Raw genomic sequence first — 16820 nt, 5'->3', positions numbered from 1 at the left:
GCTCCTGGTAAGCACCAATACTTTCTGTCTCTATAAATTTGACTCTTCTAAGTAACTCATATTAGTAGAATCATACAGGACTTGTCCTTTTGTGACTGACTTATTTCATTTAACATAATGTCTTCAAGGTTCATCCATGTTGTAGCATGTGTCAGAATTTTCTTCCTTTTTAAGCCTGAATAATATTCCATTGTACTGATATACTATTTTGTTTATCCATTCATCTGTCAACAGACACTTGGATTGTTTCCAACTTTTGGCTACTGTGAATAATGCTGCTGTGAACACAGGTATACAAAATACCTGCTCAAGTCCCTGCTTTCAATTTTTTTGTTGGCTCATAGGGTAACTCTATTTTCAATTTTTTGAGGAATCACCATACTGTTTTTCATTGCAGCTGTACCATTTTTGCATTCCCAAAAGCAGCACACAAGAGTTCCAATTTCTCCACACCCTCACCAACACTTGTTATTTTCTGTTTTTTTGGTAACAGTCATTCTAATGGGCACGAAGTGGTATCTCATGGTTTTGATTTGTATTTCCCTAATGCGTAATGATGTTGAGTACCTCATCATGGGCTCAGTGGCCATTTGCATATCTTCTTTGGAGAAATGTCTATTCAAGTCCTTTGCCCAGTTTTCAATCAGGTTGTTTGGTTTTCGTTGTTGAATTTTAGGAGTTTTCTATGTGTTCTGGATATTAATCCCTTATCAGATAGATGATTTTCAAATATTTTCTCCCATTCTGTGAATTGCCATTTTACTCTGTTGACAGCGTGCTTTGATACACCGAAGTTGTTCATTTTGATGAAGTCCAATTTGCCTATTTTTTTCTTTTGTTGCACGTGTCTTGCTGTTACAGCCAATAAATCACTGCTAAGTCCAGTGTCATGAAGTTTTCCGCTTGGAGCCCAGTTTTAATAAGTCATTTTATAAGGGTTATGGAAAACATCTTTACATGGGGCAGGAACATAACTAAAATGCAGAGGAGGGGGTTATTATTTTGCCACTGCACCCACATCTTAAGTAATCCTTGCAATCGGACTCTGATCACCTCTGATGAGAAAACCATGTGAAAGAGAACTGCCTCTAACCACAGTGACAGGGAACCTTAGGGGAAGGGTCTCCATTCTACTGATAGATCAACATTTACATCCTTTTCCCTGTGGATCCAAGATCCCTTACGTGATACTGGAGCCAAACCAAGCGGGAGGGAACCCACAGGCTCCAGTTTGCTTAACTGAGTGATTTCACTCCACGCGAGTCTGATTATCCACGTGTGTTTCCTCACCGACACCCCCGGCCAATCTCTATTCCATTGTGTTGAGTGAAGACAGAAACCCTGACAAGCAGTTAGGGAAGGCTCAAGATCAAAGTGCTGGGTAGGAAACCAAGGCCAGTCCTGTCGAGATGCCTCAGTTTAGATTTGCAGAGTCTTCCAACTGCTGACCCTAAGCAAGAAAAGAGCATGGTTTGAGCACCCAGATCACCAGCACTGGGATGGCTTCTCCCTGAAGCTCCTGAGTGTGAGAATCTGCACATCTGTTCTAAACACTCACCAGCACAGGCTTTGAGGCAATCCTGTCCAGCTGAGAAGGGCTGCGGCAGGGAAATTACAATAAGAGTAATAACGACTGGTTGACGTTGTCCTGTCCCTCCAAAGACTGACATTCATGCCATCAGCCCTCATCACTGTGACCTTATTCAGGGCAGGAACGCTGGCGAAGCAGAGCTAAATTAGCCCCTGTAGAAGGGAGGACAGCCACATGGCTCCTCTCCCCTCCTCCCAGCTCCATCCTGATGGGCTCATCTCCTTTGCTTATTGTGATTTAGGGAGGAAAGAGGGTAAGCGTTGCAGATGAACCACTATCGTCGGACAGGCTTGAGTTTGCATCTCCGCTTTAACATTTACTAGTTGGTGACCTTGGTCAAATAATTTGCATCTCAGTTTCCTGAACTGTAAATGGGAGTAATTAAGTCCAACTTCATATGTCATGAGGGTTAACAGTACGAAGTGCCCGGCACACATATATAACACTGACTATTCATGATGCCTGTTCCCACGGTGAGTTGTGTGTCTCTCACGGATTCCCCTGGAAGTTCTTCAAGGTCAGGAAGCAGGTCTTCTTCCTCATTAAGCCCCCAGAAGTAGATTCCCCAATAAATATTTGCTGAATGGAGAGCCACAAGAATAATCTCCTTCCCGTAATTCTATCATTCGGTTGTGAGTTCCAGGTAGAAAAATCAATAAAGAACTGTCCCCACCTCGCCTTTGAAGAGTTACATCAGCTTACTCTCAGGAGTTGCACATCAGAAGGATAGCTCCAAAGTCTTGTCAGATGAAGGAGGCCTTTATGGAGCACAGCAACTTCCTAAGTGTTTTGCATAACAACACACCCACGGATTTTAACTGAGCATGTTTCCCCCAGGTCCTCGTGGATTCATGAAACTGCCAGCCTGGCACCAGTACACTGACACGGGTTTTCCATCTAACACAAGCTGTACGAGTGCCTCGTGTTTCATCCACTCTAAATTTTTAAGCAACTACGTAAAAACAAAAAACTCAGAAAACAAAGAACAGATGCTGGGTTGAGTTATTTCACTAAAAAAAACAATAATAAGTGTCTCCTTTCTGTCCTCCTCCCACTCTAACTGGATATATTTGGTTTGGGGTTGTTTCCCTTTGCTCAGAGTTTGAATCGCAGCAGCTTCCTTCTGCCAATGAGAGAAGTCTGTGCTCTAGGCCAGGGGCTCTCCAATGCGGTCCCTCCAAAAGATAAGGACCTCGCACAGAATATAAGTCAGTGCACTGCTTCCTTCCTCAAAAAGTCCTGCTATGAAAAAAAAATGTCAGCTCAAACTAATCAGTGTGTTTAGTGCCAAGCGTGATGCTCATTCTGGCACAATCTCCTTACGGACAGGTAACAAAGAGCTCACAGGCTATCACCTTCTGTGGACCACACTCTGAGAAGCATTGTTCCAGGTTACAGAAATCTCCATCTGCCTGAGACGTACTAGATTGACATTTACAATGGACTTTTGAGGGTTTTTTTGCCACCTAGCCTCCTTATCCCTTCCTTGGTAAAGCACTCCAATATAAAGCATCTGCCTCACCCTTTCTCAGTCTGTGGGTCCAGCTGGGGATCCTGTATGACCAGTGCTCTGAGTCTCTCCAGTCACAGTGAATGGTTTAGAAAAGTCATGATCCAGGACTGGTCAATCAATGTAAGTCCATCCAGCTTTTAGACCTGGGATGGGCAGTGGTCCTGACTGATGCAATCAGAGTGAATTGCGAGACTCATACAAAGCTACAAGGAAGACAGTCTTTCCATTAGACTTAAAATTGTGAGGATGTCAGCCTGAAGTCAACAACATCCATGAGGCGAGAGCCTGGCTGTGAAATGAAGCAAAGACAGAGAGCAGAACTGAAAGAGAGACAGAAGCTGGATTCTGAGTAGGTCATTGGAACCTCTGGGTCAAGCCATGCCTGAAGCAGTTTCTACACTATGACTTTTCATTAATGTGAACCAGGAGATTTCCCTTTACTTAGACCAGTTGGTGAGCTTTCTAACACTTGCAACCAAGAGTCTCAAGTTTATGCATGTCTACTATACCCTGGGCTCATTCTAAAATCCATATACCTTGATCCTAAAGAGACAAATCTGAAAAGGCAAAAGGTGGGGAGTCAGAAGAGCTGCCACTACCTGGGACTAGAGTCAGCTTACCGAGACTTCCCACACCTACGTGTTTTCCTCTGCCAGGTTATTAACCTCTGCCTCACATATCAGGTGACTGTGAGACTCACATGAAAAGATACAAAGGAAATCACTCTGGAGAACACATGAAAAAGCACTAAACAGGGCTTCCCTGGTGGCTCAGTGGTTGAGAGTCCACCTGCTGATGCAGGGGACACGGGTTCGTGCCCCGGTCCGGGAAGATCCCACATGCTGCGGAGCGGCTGGGCCCGTGAGCCATGGCCGCTAAGCCTGCGCATCCGGAGCCTGTGCTTCGCAACGGGAGAGGCCCGCGTACCGCAAAAAACAAAAAAACAAACAAACAAAAAAAAGCACTATACAAACAAAAAATTATTATCATTATTAGCACAACACCTTAGTTATTCAAACTTCAAAACTCTGGCATCCATAACTATCCAGAGCCTACAAAAAATTTCAAAAACTTTTGTACAACGAAAGATTGTTTTTTGTTTTCCAGTCAAATCCTATACTCTGCTATAGAAGAGGAAGCTCCCCCTGCAGGCCAGAGGCCGTAAAGAGAGGTCATGGACTTGGAGGAGCCTGACAGCATCAGGAGCGGCAGCTGAGAGCCAGCCTGGCCCCCTGTTCTGGGCTCAGCACCAACGTGCTCTGTGTCTCACTTCTTAGGTCACCCAGGCTATTTTCTCCCCCATCACACACATCATCCCATCTACTCAAGCTTATGAATCATGAAAGGAAAATGATGATTTAATTTAGAAATTATCGATTTAATTTAGAAATTATCGCAGTTAATTCTCAGCCACTACTTTGCAGCTTTGGAGTTGTCCTAACAATACTATTATTATCCAGAGAGGCACATTTTGTTTTTACTGTTTTCATATCTGAGGCCTAAGGGGCCAACATAACAACAAACTTTACATTAAAAGACTGAATCGTTTGAAAATTTCTCATGTTTTCAAACATTAGAATACAATCATTTTCTGATAGATTAAAAACAGCAATTAGAGTACAAAACCATTCCTGAAGACCTAAATAGACGTTTCTCCAAAAAAGACACACAGATGGCCAACAAACACATGAAAAGATGCTCAACATCACTAATCATTAGAGAAATGCAAATCAAAACTACAATGAGGTATCACCTCATACCAGTCGGAATGGCCATCATCAAAAAATCTACAAACCATAAATGCTGGAGAGGGTGTGGAGAAAAGGGAACCCTCTTGCACTACTGATGGGAATGTAAATTGATACAGCCACTATGGAGAACAGTATGGAGGTTCCTTAAAAAACTAAAAATAGAACTACCATATGACCCAGCAATCCCACTACTGGGCATATACCCTGAGAAAACCATAATTCAAAAAGATACATGCACCCCAATGTTCATTGCAGCTCTATTTACAATAGCCAGGACATGGAAACAACCTAAATGTCCATCGACAGACAAATGGATAAAGAAGATGTGGTACATATATACAATGGAATATTACTCAGCCATAAAAAGGAACGAAATTGGGTCATTTGCAGAGACTTGGCTGGACCTAGAGTCTGTCATACGGATTGAAGTAAATCAGAAAGGGAAAAACAAACATCGTGTATTAACGCGTATATGTGGAATCTAGAAAAATGGTACAGATGAACCTATCTGCAGGGCAGGAATAGAGATGCAGATGTAGAGAATGGACATGTGGACTCGGTGGGGGAGGGGGAAGTGGGATGAATAGGGAGATTGGGATTGACATATAAACACTACCGTGTGTAAAATAGATAGCTAGTGGGAATCTGCTGTAGAGCACAGGGAGATCAGTTTGGTGCTCTGTGGTGACCTAGGTGGGTGAGATGGGGGGTGGGGTGAGAGGGAGGTCTAAGAGGGAGAGGATATATGTATACATATAGCTGATTCACTTCGTTGTACAGTAGAAAGTAATACAACATTGTAAAGCAACTATACCCCAATTAAAAAAACAAAACAAAACCTTAACTATATGAAAACAAAAAGTTCCTGAGTTTTAAGCCACGTTCTGAGACTCTGGTCAATGCTGATATTTATGGATTCTCCTTTGGTGGCAAAATAACTAAATTTTTGGAGTTCCATATCATATATAACATAGCTGGAAGAAGTCTGTTCCTCACAGTACCCTCCTTTGAGGAGCTCAGTCCTGGGGTCTGGGTGGGAGGACAGAATGAACACTTGTGTCACTAGTGTCCCTGTGTACTGGGCATCAATTCCGTGCCAAGCATGCGAACCCACGACTAAGCCCAGCCCGCCCAGGCCGTGTTATTGATGGGCAGGGTCACGGTCCCCGGAAGCAAGGAGCAGACCAAGCCCACCCTCCCTGCTCCCAAGGACGGGGTGTATCCACGCAGAGCAGGCTCCACAGATATCACTACTCCGGCTTCCTGCGTCTCCATCTGCAGCTCTCCATCTTGTAAAACAAGTCAGTCCTTCCCTGTTATCTGGTTACCTTCAATTCAGGGAGTGGGGCCACTCCACGTTGGCCTCAGCCCCAAGACTTGTTCTTCAATCTACTGTGCCATCATTAAAGCTGTTGCTTTGCCCCCGATTGATCCAAGGCGCAACAAGTTAAAGGCAAAGGGGAAGAAGGGAAAGGGACTGTCCCCCCCAAAGCCTCTAACACTTACCAGTCTAGACAGTGCTCTGGAACCAGCATAGATGATACCCACAAACAGCACTGAAGCAGGAAGCCATGTCAAAACATCAGATCTGTAAAAGGGAAAGAGGCCATAGATTTCTGTCACTTTATGTCCAAAAGACCTCGCTGGAAGGTCTGACACTCCCATACACCAAATACAGCACTCATGGTTGTCTAAACATCCCCAGGTGACTTGTGAAGCATGATTTGCTCTGTATCATCGAGAGGGACGGAAGCTGACCAAGCCATCCTGCCTACAGTCCATCACTCAGCCAACGATGTGGCGTTACTGATCCCACAGTCGGGCACAGACGAGCTGGAGATGGAAAAGGTTTCCTGCAGGTTGGGAGAAAGAACAGATCTGATTTTTTTTAAAAGGAGCAGTGAATGTTATTCTTTGGAATTTAAGTAGCCAGAGGCTTTGAATACATGCCAAATTATTTTAAAAAATTTTTAAAGGCTATTTACCTAGGCAAGGTACCAAACAGCTCCAGGGAACCACAACAAAAGGAACCACAGTGTGAAAGGATGGAATTGAAAAGAGCGCCTGAACTTGAGCTGGGTGGCCAATTGCTGAGCCTCAAGCGTTTACCTGGGATGCCAGTTCAGGGAATCGCCAAGGACTTCTCAAGGGCACATTTCTCTGATTCCCTTGTGGCCACACCAAGAACTGCTTTTTCTTTTTCTTCGGTTTTTTTCTTTTTTTTTGGCCACACTGCGTGGCTTGCAGGATCTTAGTTCCCTGACCAGGGGGACCAAACTCGGGCCCCTGGCAGTGAAAGCATGGAGTCCTAACCACTGGACAGCCAGTCCCAAGAACTGCTTTTTCAACACAGTTTAGAATCTTGCTCTCCTCAGAATACCATTCCTGTAGTTTCAGTTCTACACTGAAAACCTGGGGGAAAAAACTTCATTTTCTTTTTTGCACGAATCAGAAAAACAGCTACTGTGCAGTTTCCTTGTTGACAGCAGATGAACTGGACCGGTAGTGTTAACTCAGATTTAAGAAATTATCTGAATCTTGGTTTGAGTAAACTTGTGATCTGCATGCAATATTAACTAGATCGGAGAGCTTTTATATTTTCATACGTACACATAGGCTCTCCCCACCCTCATCATCAACATCCATTAGTTATTGAACTTTGTGAACTGGCATTGAAACATTACAACAATGTTTTGTTGCACCAATTTTATAAACTTTTACAGTGCAATACATGTTATTTCTCAGAGACAAACCAAAGTTTAATTTCTCAAGGTTCATGCTGTTTGCTTTAGCAGCATTTGATGGTGGATCTTTTATACACATTTGTAATAGATGAAAAATAAACCAGATTGCAAATACTTTTTCTTTCTTTTTTAAAGCAAACCATGTACCAAGTTTTTTGGTCCAAATTGTGTAGGATAAGTTAAATTGCATTCTAATAACGAATATGAGTGTATTTCTGTAAGTATAGTTATGTTGAAATAAAGTTTTACAAAGCAAAATCCCAGTTTTTCCATAGAGTACACATCACTGAGGGTGCAATTTGCTTCCCTCATCAGTTACAAATGCATTTGGTTCACTAATTCAAGTTCCCAGAGTTATTCTAAAATAAATATAAATTAATGGAGACATTCCAGCAGGATACAACATAATAATCCCAAGTAACTCAATGAACTGCTGTCCTGGGATGGAGCCTGTTCAAGAAGTGTTCTTTGTTAATTTTATTAACATGGGCAGGCACTCTATCATCAGACCTGCTTTTGTACAACTTCCCAGGGAACAGGGCATGAAAACGTTTCTAGTCTCAGATAAGGTCTTCGAACCCTACTTCCTGTATATAGTCATTCAGCCAAACTCACAGCAACTTGCAAGGTGCTCAGAGCGCCAGAGTTAATATTAACAGCAGCATCAGGGACTTCCCTGGTGGCACAGTGGTTAAGAATCCACCTGCCAATGCAGGGGACATGAGTTCAAGCCCTGGTCCGGGAAGATCCCACATGCCACGGAGCAACTAAACCTGTGCACCACAACTACTGAGCCTGCGCGCTAGAGCCCACGAGCCACAACTACTGAAGCCCACGTGCCACAACTACTGAAGCCCGCACACCTAGAGCCGGTGCTCCACAACAAGAGAAGCCACCACAATGAGAAGCCCATGCATCACAACGAGAAGCCCTCGCACCACAACGAAGAGTAGCCCCCGCTCTCCACAACTAGAGAAAGCCCGCTCGCAGCAACAAAGACCCAAAGCAGCCAAAAATAAATTTAAAAAACAAACAAACCACAAAAAAAAAAGCAGCATCACCAATGACATTTTTTGAGCCCTTGCTGCAAACCAGGCACTGTGCTAAATGTTTTCTACACTGTAATCTTTTTAAAATCTGTGGGAGTTCCCCGGTTGCCTAGTGGTTAGGATTCCAGGCTTTCACTGCTGTGGCCTGGGTTCAATCCCTGGTGGGGGAACTGAGATCCTGCAAGCTGTGCAGCGTGGCCAAAAAATATTTATCTAAAAATAGATAAATAAAAAAATAAAATCTGCACAACAATCTCACGAGGAAAGTATCATTATTATTATCATTATTACCCCCACTGTGCAGATGAGGAAACCGAGGCACAAAGAGTTTAAGTAATTTGTCTATGGTCAGAAAAGCTGGTAATGGCAAAGCCACAATTTGAATTCAGGCCTGTCTGACTTAAAACCTTGCTTTTAACCGCCTCTCATACTTTACCCTCAAGGATCTCATAATAATCTAATGTGAGACAATGATATATAAATAAATAAGTTGCAAACACAACATGATTTTGCCCTGGTAGCAGCTCAAGCAGCTGGTTATCTGAGAAATATTCTGCTATTACTAGTCCTGCTGCCATCACAGACATCTGTACTTCCAACCAAAAGGTGAACAAAGAATGGAAATGCCAGCCTCCATCCTAAAGGGCCAAGCTAATACCGACCAATTGCTACTCTTCTAGGAAAAGGCTTTCCCATTAGACATTAAGGGCCAAGTCCCATGACATGCTGTGCCCTAGAAGGAAGCCCAGAGCATGTACTGTGGGGAGCATGATGACGAAGGAAGGAAGGCGTGTGCGGGGCGAATAGCGGCTGGCCCAGCTGTGGCAAGCCCGACACTTCAGAATGGAAGGCCAGTGAGGCCCCAGACATGTGTGCCCCACCCACTCCTAAACAAAGAAAACTCCCGCCTACTCTCATACATACTTCAGGAGACGTCAGGGTATCTGGACGTGAGGGAAATAAAACAGCGCTAGGGAACCTCTTGTATTTTAACCCCTCCACCCTAAAATACAAAGAAATAACTTCAAAACGAAAGTTTAGGCAAAATTAGAAGATATGTATAAATATAAATTTTCTGGGGAAAAATTTCTGAAAAGGAATTGGGACCTTTGAAAACTTAAGATGTACTGCAAAGTTTTGTAACATAAAAAATGCAGGAAAAATTTCCTAATTGTAACAAATTCTTTACAGCCAAAGACTTTTTATCCCAGTGAAACCATTTTGGACTTCTGAATTCCAGAACTGTAAGATAACAAACCTGTGTTATTTTAAGCCAAAAAAAAAAAAAAAATTTCCATCTCTGTAAGTACTGTAAGTACAGAGCATAGCACAAGGTCTGACTAAATTTTCCTCTATATCTTACTACTAGAGTAGAATTTTTCTCTCAATAAAGCATAAGTTTCTTTTTGTTGTTAAAAAAAAAAGAAAGGAAGAACTTCAACCAGAAAAAATATACACAGGCTGCTCCAGGAATTAGAATTTGGACCTCTGGCTTCCAGAGGTTTCCACGACTGTAAGTGTGATCTTACAACATGGAGGGGTCAGACCTTTCAACAGCTACCGGGGCAGATAAAATTCATGATGACTGAATTTTCCATACTCTTCCAGGCAGTGTGGAAACAAGGTGAGTACCAGCTACAAAGGCGGTGCTTCTTTGTGTTTTTGCCATCTCTTGAAGCATTTCTTTAAAATCCTTTCTTCAGAAAGAAAGGCAACTAACTTTTACATCCTAGGTAGGTCTGCTAAAACTGAGGATTCTTTCCTCAGGAGATACAGCAATAAGTGATGGAAACTGTACCTGGTTCTGGGCACTGGAGAGTATAATCTTATTCACATGGTTGCTCAAATCTTTGGAAATTATAATTAGCTCTCTTCACTCCCAAGGAATGTTCCAGCAGTTAGCTGAAAACTTTAACCAACAGCTCTAAGGGATGGACACACTTCACACATGTCCCTGGGCTGTGCCCTTTCTTCTAGGTCAGGGCATCTAGGGCTGGGATCATCTAGGGGTCATCTAGGTTATCTAGAGGTGGGAGTAGGAAGGATGCACAAGTATAGAGCAGGAGGCTCTGTGTAGTAGAAAGAATGTGGTCAGGCAAACCTTCCTATATAGAAGATTTGTATCCAACTCTAAAGCTAGTTGATTTATATCCCAACTCTAAAGCTAGTTTGCAGTGAGAGCTCCGTTTTACATTTATAAAATGGCGATAATAATGCTCAGAAGGCTATTGAGACAATTAGCTAAAAGAATGAATACGCAGCATTGAGGTAGCACGTGGCACATTGAAAACAACACTCAATAAATGTTCTCCTTCTGGCTTTTCCACACATAACTCCAAGTTCAGATGCCACTAGGAAAGACTGACAGATCCACCTAAGATGGCCATAAGATGGCCAAAACACCATAAAGAAAATGAAAAGATGATTAGCAAACCAGGAAAAACACTGGCAACATATAAAACAGGTTGGAGTTTAATATCCTTGATGTATAATGAGTGTTTACAAATCAATAAGAAAAAAAACAACTCCCCAAAAGAAAAACATTCAAAGGACAGAAATAGGTAATTTTCTCTCTCCTTTTCCTGTCTGTCTGTGTATGTGTACGTGTGCGTCTCTCTCTCATACACATACACACACACACAAGAAACACAAATGGCCAATAAACATGTGAAAAGTTATTCAACCGCCCTAATACTAAAAAGAACTTTAAAATAAAACAATGGTATATCAAGTTTTGCCCAAGAAACTAGCAGTTTTTAAAAGATGGTATCTTATACAGGGGGTCATAAAATTAATGCCTTCATATACTGCTGTGGGATATAAATTGGTATCTTTCGGAGGCTACATATGTACTACTTGACTATACTTTATTATTTATTATTATCGTTGTTGAGGTATTTAAAGATATCTACAGTGATGTTTCCATTTACAAGTGGAATAAAACTGCTTTTGACCTCATTGTTGATCATCAAACATTCTTCAGCCTGGAGCCCTCCCCCTCCGGATACCTGCATGGTTCACTCCTTCACGTATTCAAATCTCTGCTCAAAAGTCATCTTTTTTTTTTTTTACATCTTTATTGGAGTATAATTGCTTTACAATGGTGTGTTAGTTCCTGCTTTATAACAAAGTGAATCAGTTATACTTATACATAGGTTCCCATATCTCCTCCCTCTTGCGGCTCCCTCCCACCCTCCCTATCCCACCCCTCCAGGCAGTCACAAAGCACCAAGCTGATCTCCCTGTGCTATGCGGCTGCTTCCCACTAGCTATCTACCTTACGTTTGGTAGTGTATATATGTCCATGCCTCTCTCTCGCTTTGTCACAGCTTCTTATCCATGAGTCCTTCTTATCCACCCTATATAAAATAACAACCCCCCCCATCCACTGGCCCATACTCAGGCACACACACATACACATTATCCACTTACCCAGCTCTATTTTTCTCTACACCTATTACATCATCCACTTTCATTTTTAGTTGTTTCTTGTCTGTCTGCATCAATTAGAATGTAGCTCTATGAGGGCAAGGATTTTTGTCTGTTTTGTTCATTATGCACCCCTTACACCTAACACAATACCTGGCATAGACAGTAGGCACTCAAATACTTGCTGAATGAATCACCATGTATTATTTTTGTAACTTAAAAAAAAGAGTTTTCCCTTCTCTTGCTAGTTTGGTACAAAGCAGCAAGATACAACAGGAAACTGCAGTCATGACTCTAATTCACATTTCTTCCTCTGCTTTTCTCAAGTGCTTCAGAGACTTTGCCCTGAACAGAATTGCTGGCGCTTCCAGCTACTCAGTTGTCAAAGGTAGGGATGCAAGCAAAAGGTTCCACATCCTGCCGTCTGCCTGTTTGAAATGGCCCCAATGCGAGAATCCTAAGAATTTCAAATTCAATAAACATTTGTAACGATCATGTTGTAGCCTATAACTGTGACAACAAAAAACCAACTGCATTAAAAAACAAACATGTTTTTCTTCAACAGACGTGAATTTAGAAACTTGAAATGGAGGCAGTTATTTTGTTTCCTATAATAATTTATCTCTTTTTCTTATTAAAAAGTGGTACCTTCCATGTTAGAAAATTTTGAAAACACAGATTATCAAGAAAAACATTATAATTACAATCCTACTACCCAAAGATAACCACTGTTAATACCTTGTTACATCTCCTTCCAAACAGCATCCATATGCACGTATATGAACATTTCAACAAAAATGGGATCCAATTGCACAGGTTGTTTTATAACCTGCTTAACATCTTTCCATGTCAAAAAAGTCATCCCCAATTTATTAATACTTGAATACCAGGCTACTGCTTGACATTTAAGCTTATCCTAGGTTTTTACTATTCTAACACATTAATGATTATCCTTGAATATATTCTCTGCTCATATTTATGATGTTTTCACAATATTCAGAACACATTTCCTGAAGTGGAATTGCTGTTCAAAGATACACACGTTAAAGTTTGTAACTGGTTACAAAATTGCCTTCCAGAGACGTTATACTGACTCATTCTCTTCTATGATCTGCATGTTTATGTACTCCCAAGATTCATATGTTGAAACCCTAACCCCTAGTATGACAGTATTTGGAGGTGGGGCCCTTGGGAGGTAATCAGGTCATGAGGATGGAGCCCTCATGATGGGATTAGTGCCCTTGTAAGAAGAGACACAAGAGAGCATGCCTCCTTTCTCCATCTCTCTCTCTCTCTCTCCCCCTCTCTCTCTCCCACACACACACACTACCACCATGTAAAGATACAGGAACAAAGCAGACATCTGTAAACCCACAAGAAACCCTCAACAGAAACCAACCACACTGGCACCCTGATCTTGGACTTCCCAGCCTCCAGAACTGTGAGAAATAAACGTCTGCTGTTTAAGCTACCCAGTCCGTGGTCTTTTGTGACAGCAGCCTGAGCTGACTGAGACGCTCTTTGGCAGCTCTAACACTGCATGATTCTGAGACACCCAACAGCCTGCGCATTAGGAACAAACGAGGCACATCTATTAAGGCACCTCCTCTCCACCTTTAATTCATAAGGTGGCACCATCTGGGCCTTCTGTGCTGGTTTATTCTTACATTGTTCTACGTGCCATCAAAGGAGGCAAGATGGGATTAAATCCTGAGGAGGTCCTGACAGAATCTCGAGTCTCCATGGTGTGAGGGCTGAGCCAGGGGTAGGGGTGTGTGTGTGTGTGTGTGTGTGTGTGCGCGACAGGGTCTGCTTTGAAAATAGTGGTGATACGCAATTATTCCTACGTGAGTTATAAGCACATATGCTGCATCTTGTTTGCATCGTGTACTTTTTCTTTTCTGCTTGTGCACGCTCTACTGTCCCTAAGAACCCTGATGAATAAAGCATTTTACAAGAAGCTAACAATAGTCTGTTGGCATGAATCATAAAACTGTTGTTATTGAGATGAAGGCTAATTAAATTAAATCATTTGTTTTTCAAATAGAGCATGCATTATTGAGGGAACATCTGCTCCCTGAAAACACTTAGTTTATCTGTTCATGGGAGCCTGGAGCGATCCTTGAGTCTTAAAAGTTCTCTGCATTATACTGACACCTAGTGACCTCAAAGCAGTTTCCAAACATGAAAATAACACCTGACCAAGATACCAGAGTTGATGTGTTGACTATTGATTGACACTGCCTAAAACAGTAACACACCTTATAACTGTAAAATCAGTATTTGCTTTACAATTCAAAAGGACTTCTGCATACATTAACTTCCTACTTATAGAAGACAACTAATTTCATCTTTTTGGTCCATTCCTGGTAAATATGGTCCTCAAAGTGTCTTACTCCCTTTTCTCGCTGCTTCCTCCTATTCTCAGACCTTTCTCCTTCATTCCTTACTCTCTCCCTGACTCACAGAGGGCCACACTCCCTTGTCCAGCCCTAATATTACTTGGACCCAAGAACCCCCAGTGATGACACTGTTTCTCAAAGAGGATAGCTTAGAGCCGGGAGGCAGCAAACAAGGGCCCGCGGGCCAAATCCCGCCTGCTGCCTGTTGCTGAAAATAGCATTTTATTGGCACAAAGACACACCCATCCGTTTACGTTGTCGTGGCTGCTTTCCCGCTACAACAGCAGATTTGAGTAGTTGTGACAGAGACTGCATGGCCCACAAAGCCTAAAACATTTACTTTCTGGCTCTTGTTTGCTGACCCCTGATTTAGAATAAGGCAGCTTGGGTCCCAACGTCTGGAACTTTCGAGTGGTGGTACCCTTGGGCGCCTCACCCCTCCCCTGGGAGGACCAAGGCTGGATGTGCAGTTAAGTGAGCCTTAGGAGACAGATGGCAGGCATGGCACAGAACAGAGAAGTCAGTACTAAGAAATATAGTCCAAAAAAGAAAAAGAAATATAGGCCACCCAGGTCCCCGAATAATAAGTGAGGCAGGATAGAAGAGGCACATATCTCATCTCTAATAGATGTGAGGAAGAACGAAAACCCGGTACAAGCACCTTGCCGGTGCACAGTCCATGAGGGACTGCAAATCCAAGCTAATGTGCAAGACGTAACTCCTTTGATCTCAGTCTGGGGAGGTTTACATTTCACACCATGGACTTAAGAGGCCAGAAAGGGTTATATGGACTCAGAGTGACTTCCACACGTGGTGTATCTATGACAAATCGTGAGTTCAGCAGATTCCTATGCACTGAGTGGCGTGGGCATGACCTGCAGGTGTCAAAGGTCAAAATATCCCATCCCGAGAAAGACAAACACTGCATGGCATCACTTATTACATGGAATCTTTTTTAAAAAAGTCAAACTTAGAGAAATAGAGAGTAGAAAAGTGATTGTCAGGGACTGGGGGGTGAGGGGAACAGGGAGAGTTTGGTAAAAGTGCACAAACTTGCGGCTGCAAGATGAATAATGTATATTGATTACTCATGAATGATGAATAACATATCCTATGAGGATCTAATGTATAACACGTTGACTACAGTTGATCACATTGTACTGTATAACTGAAATTTGCTAAGAGACTAGAACTTAAATGTTCTCACCAAAAAAAAGAAAAGAAAAAAAAAAAGGGCTTCCCTGGTGGTGCAGTGGTTGAGAGTCCGCCTGCCGATGCAGGGGACACGGGTTTGTGCCCCGGTCCGGGAAGATCCCACATGCCGCGGAGCTGCTGGGCCCATGAGTCATGGCTGCTAAGCCTGCGCATCTGGAGCCTGTGCTCCACAATGGGAGAGACCACAACAGTGACAGGCCCACGTACCGCAAAAAAAAAAAAAAAGATAAATATGTGAGGTGCTGGATGTGTTCATTAACTAGATGGTGAGAATCTTTCACAATGTATACGTATAGTCTATCACCACATTGTACACTTTAAACATCTTAAAATTTTATTTGCAAATGACACTTCAATAAAGCTGATACTTCAGAAACTCCTGTCCTTTTGCCATCACTGGCCTCCTGGACTCCCTCCAGGTACCAGCCCAATCACCACACCAACACCAATCAGCTTTTATTTGATATTTTATCCTTTTCGTGGCTCTAAACTTGTTTCCTGAGGAAGTTTTGAAAGTTCACTGTATTATCCCCAAAAAGGAATTTCAACATATGTATATATGTAAAGCATTCCTCTGGAGAGAAAACAACTGGGAAGAATATCAAAAATACATGAATTTAAGTGCTAACTTTCCTCTGTGAGCAGAGATGACTTTTTAGAAAGGTATAAGAGTCACTCAAAATGAAATATCAATACATTACAACATGATTTGGGAAATTCCAACCACCAGTAGCTTTCATAAAGGTGGGCTAGCTCACTTAAAAAACAATAAATAATCAATAATTAAAAAGAAGTACAATCTCGACCTGATTGTCTCACTATTCATTTCTTTAGGGAGAAGGCTGAGTTAATTTGGAGGTTTTAACAAAGATATTCGTTATGCTTCCCCAGCAAAGACTCTTAATGTAAAATTATGGTGTGAGGGCGTCTTCATCTATTAGAAATCTCTGGTCACAAAGGTATTATGGCATAGGTTTTTTTTTTTGTTTTTTGTTTGGTTTTTTGTGGTACGCGGGCCTTTCACTGTTGTGGCCTCTCCCGTTGCGGAGCACAGGCTCCGGACGCGCAGGCTCAGCAGCCATGGCTCACGGGCCCAGCCGCTCCGCGGCATGTGGGATCTTCCCGG

At 42.4% G+C, this 16820-nt stretch overlaps 1 protein-coding gene across 1 annotated transcript in view; it reads right to left on the bottom strand.

The window, feature by feature from the left end:
- TMEM241 (transmembrane protein 241) overlaps positions 1-16820 on the bottom strand; it is a 106486-nt gene that overhangs the window by 76558 nt on the left and 13108 nt on the right. Inside the window, 1 exon segment of the mRNA XM_030842659.2 lies at positions 6362-6443. Coding sequence (XP_030698519.2) covers positions 6362-6443 — 82 coding nt within the window.

The sequence above is a fragment of the Globicephala melas genome, chromosome 13, assembly GCF_963455315.2.
Source record: "Globicephala melas chromosome 13, mGloMel1.2, whole genome shotgun sequence".
Lineage (NCBI taxonomy): Eukaryota > Metazoa > Chordata > Mammalia > Artiodactyla > Delphinidae > Globicephala > Globicephala melas.
Note: the sequence above shows the minus strand (reverse complement) of the source record. Positions and strands in the feature narration are given on the sequence as shown.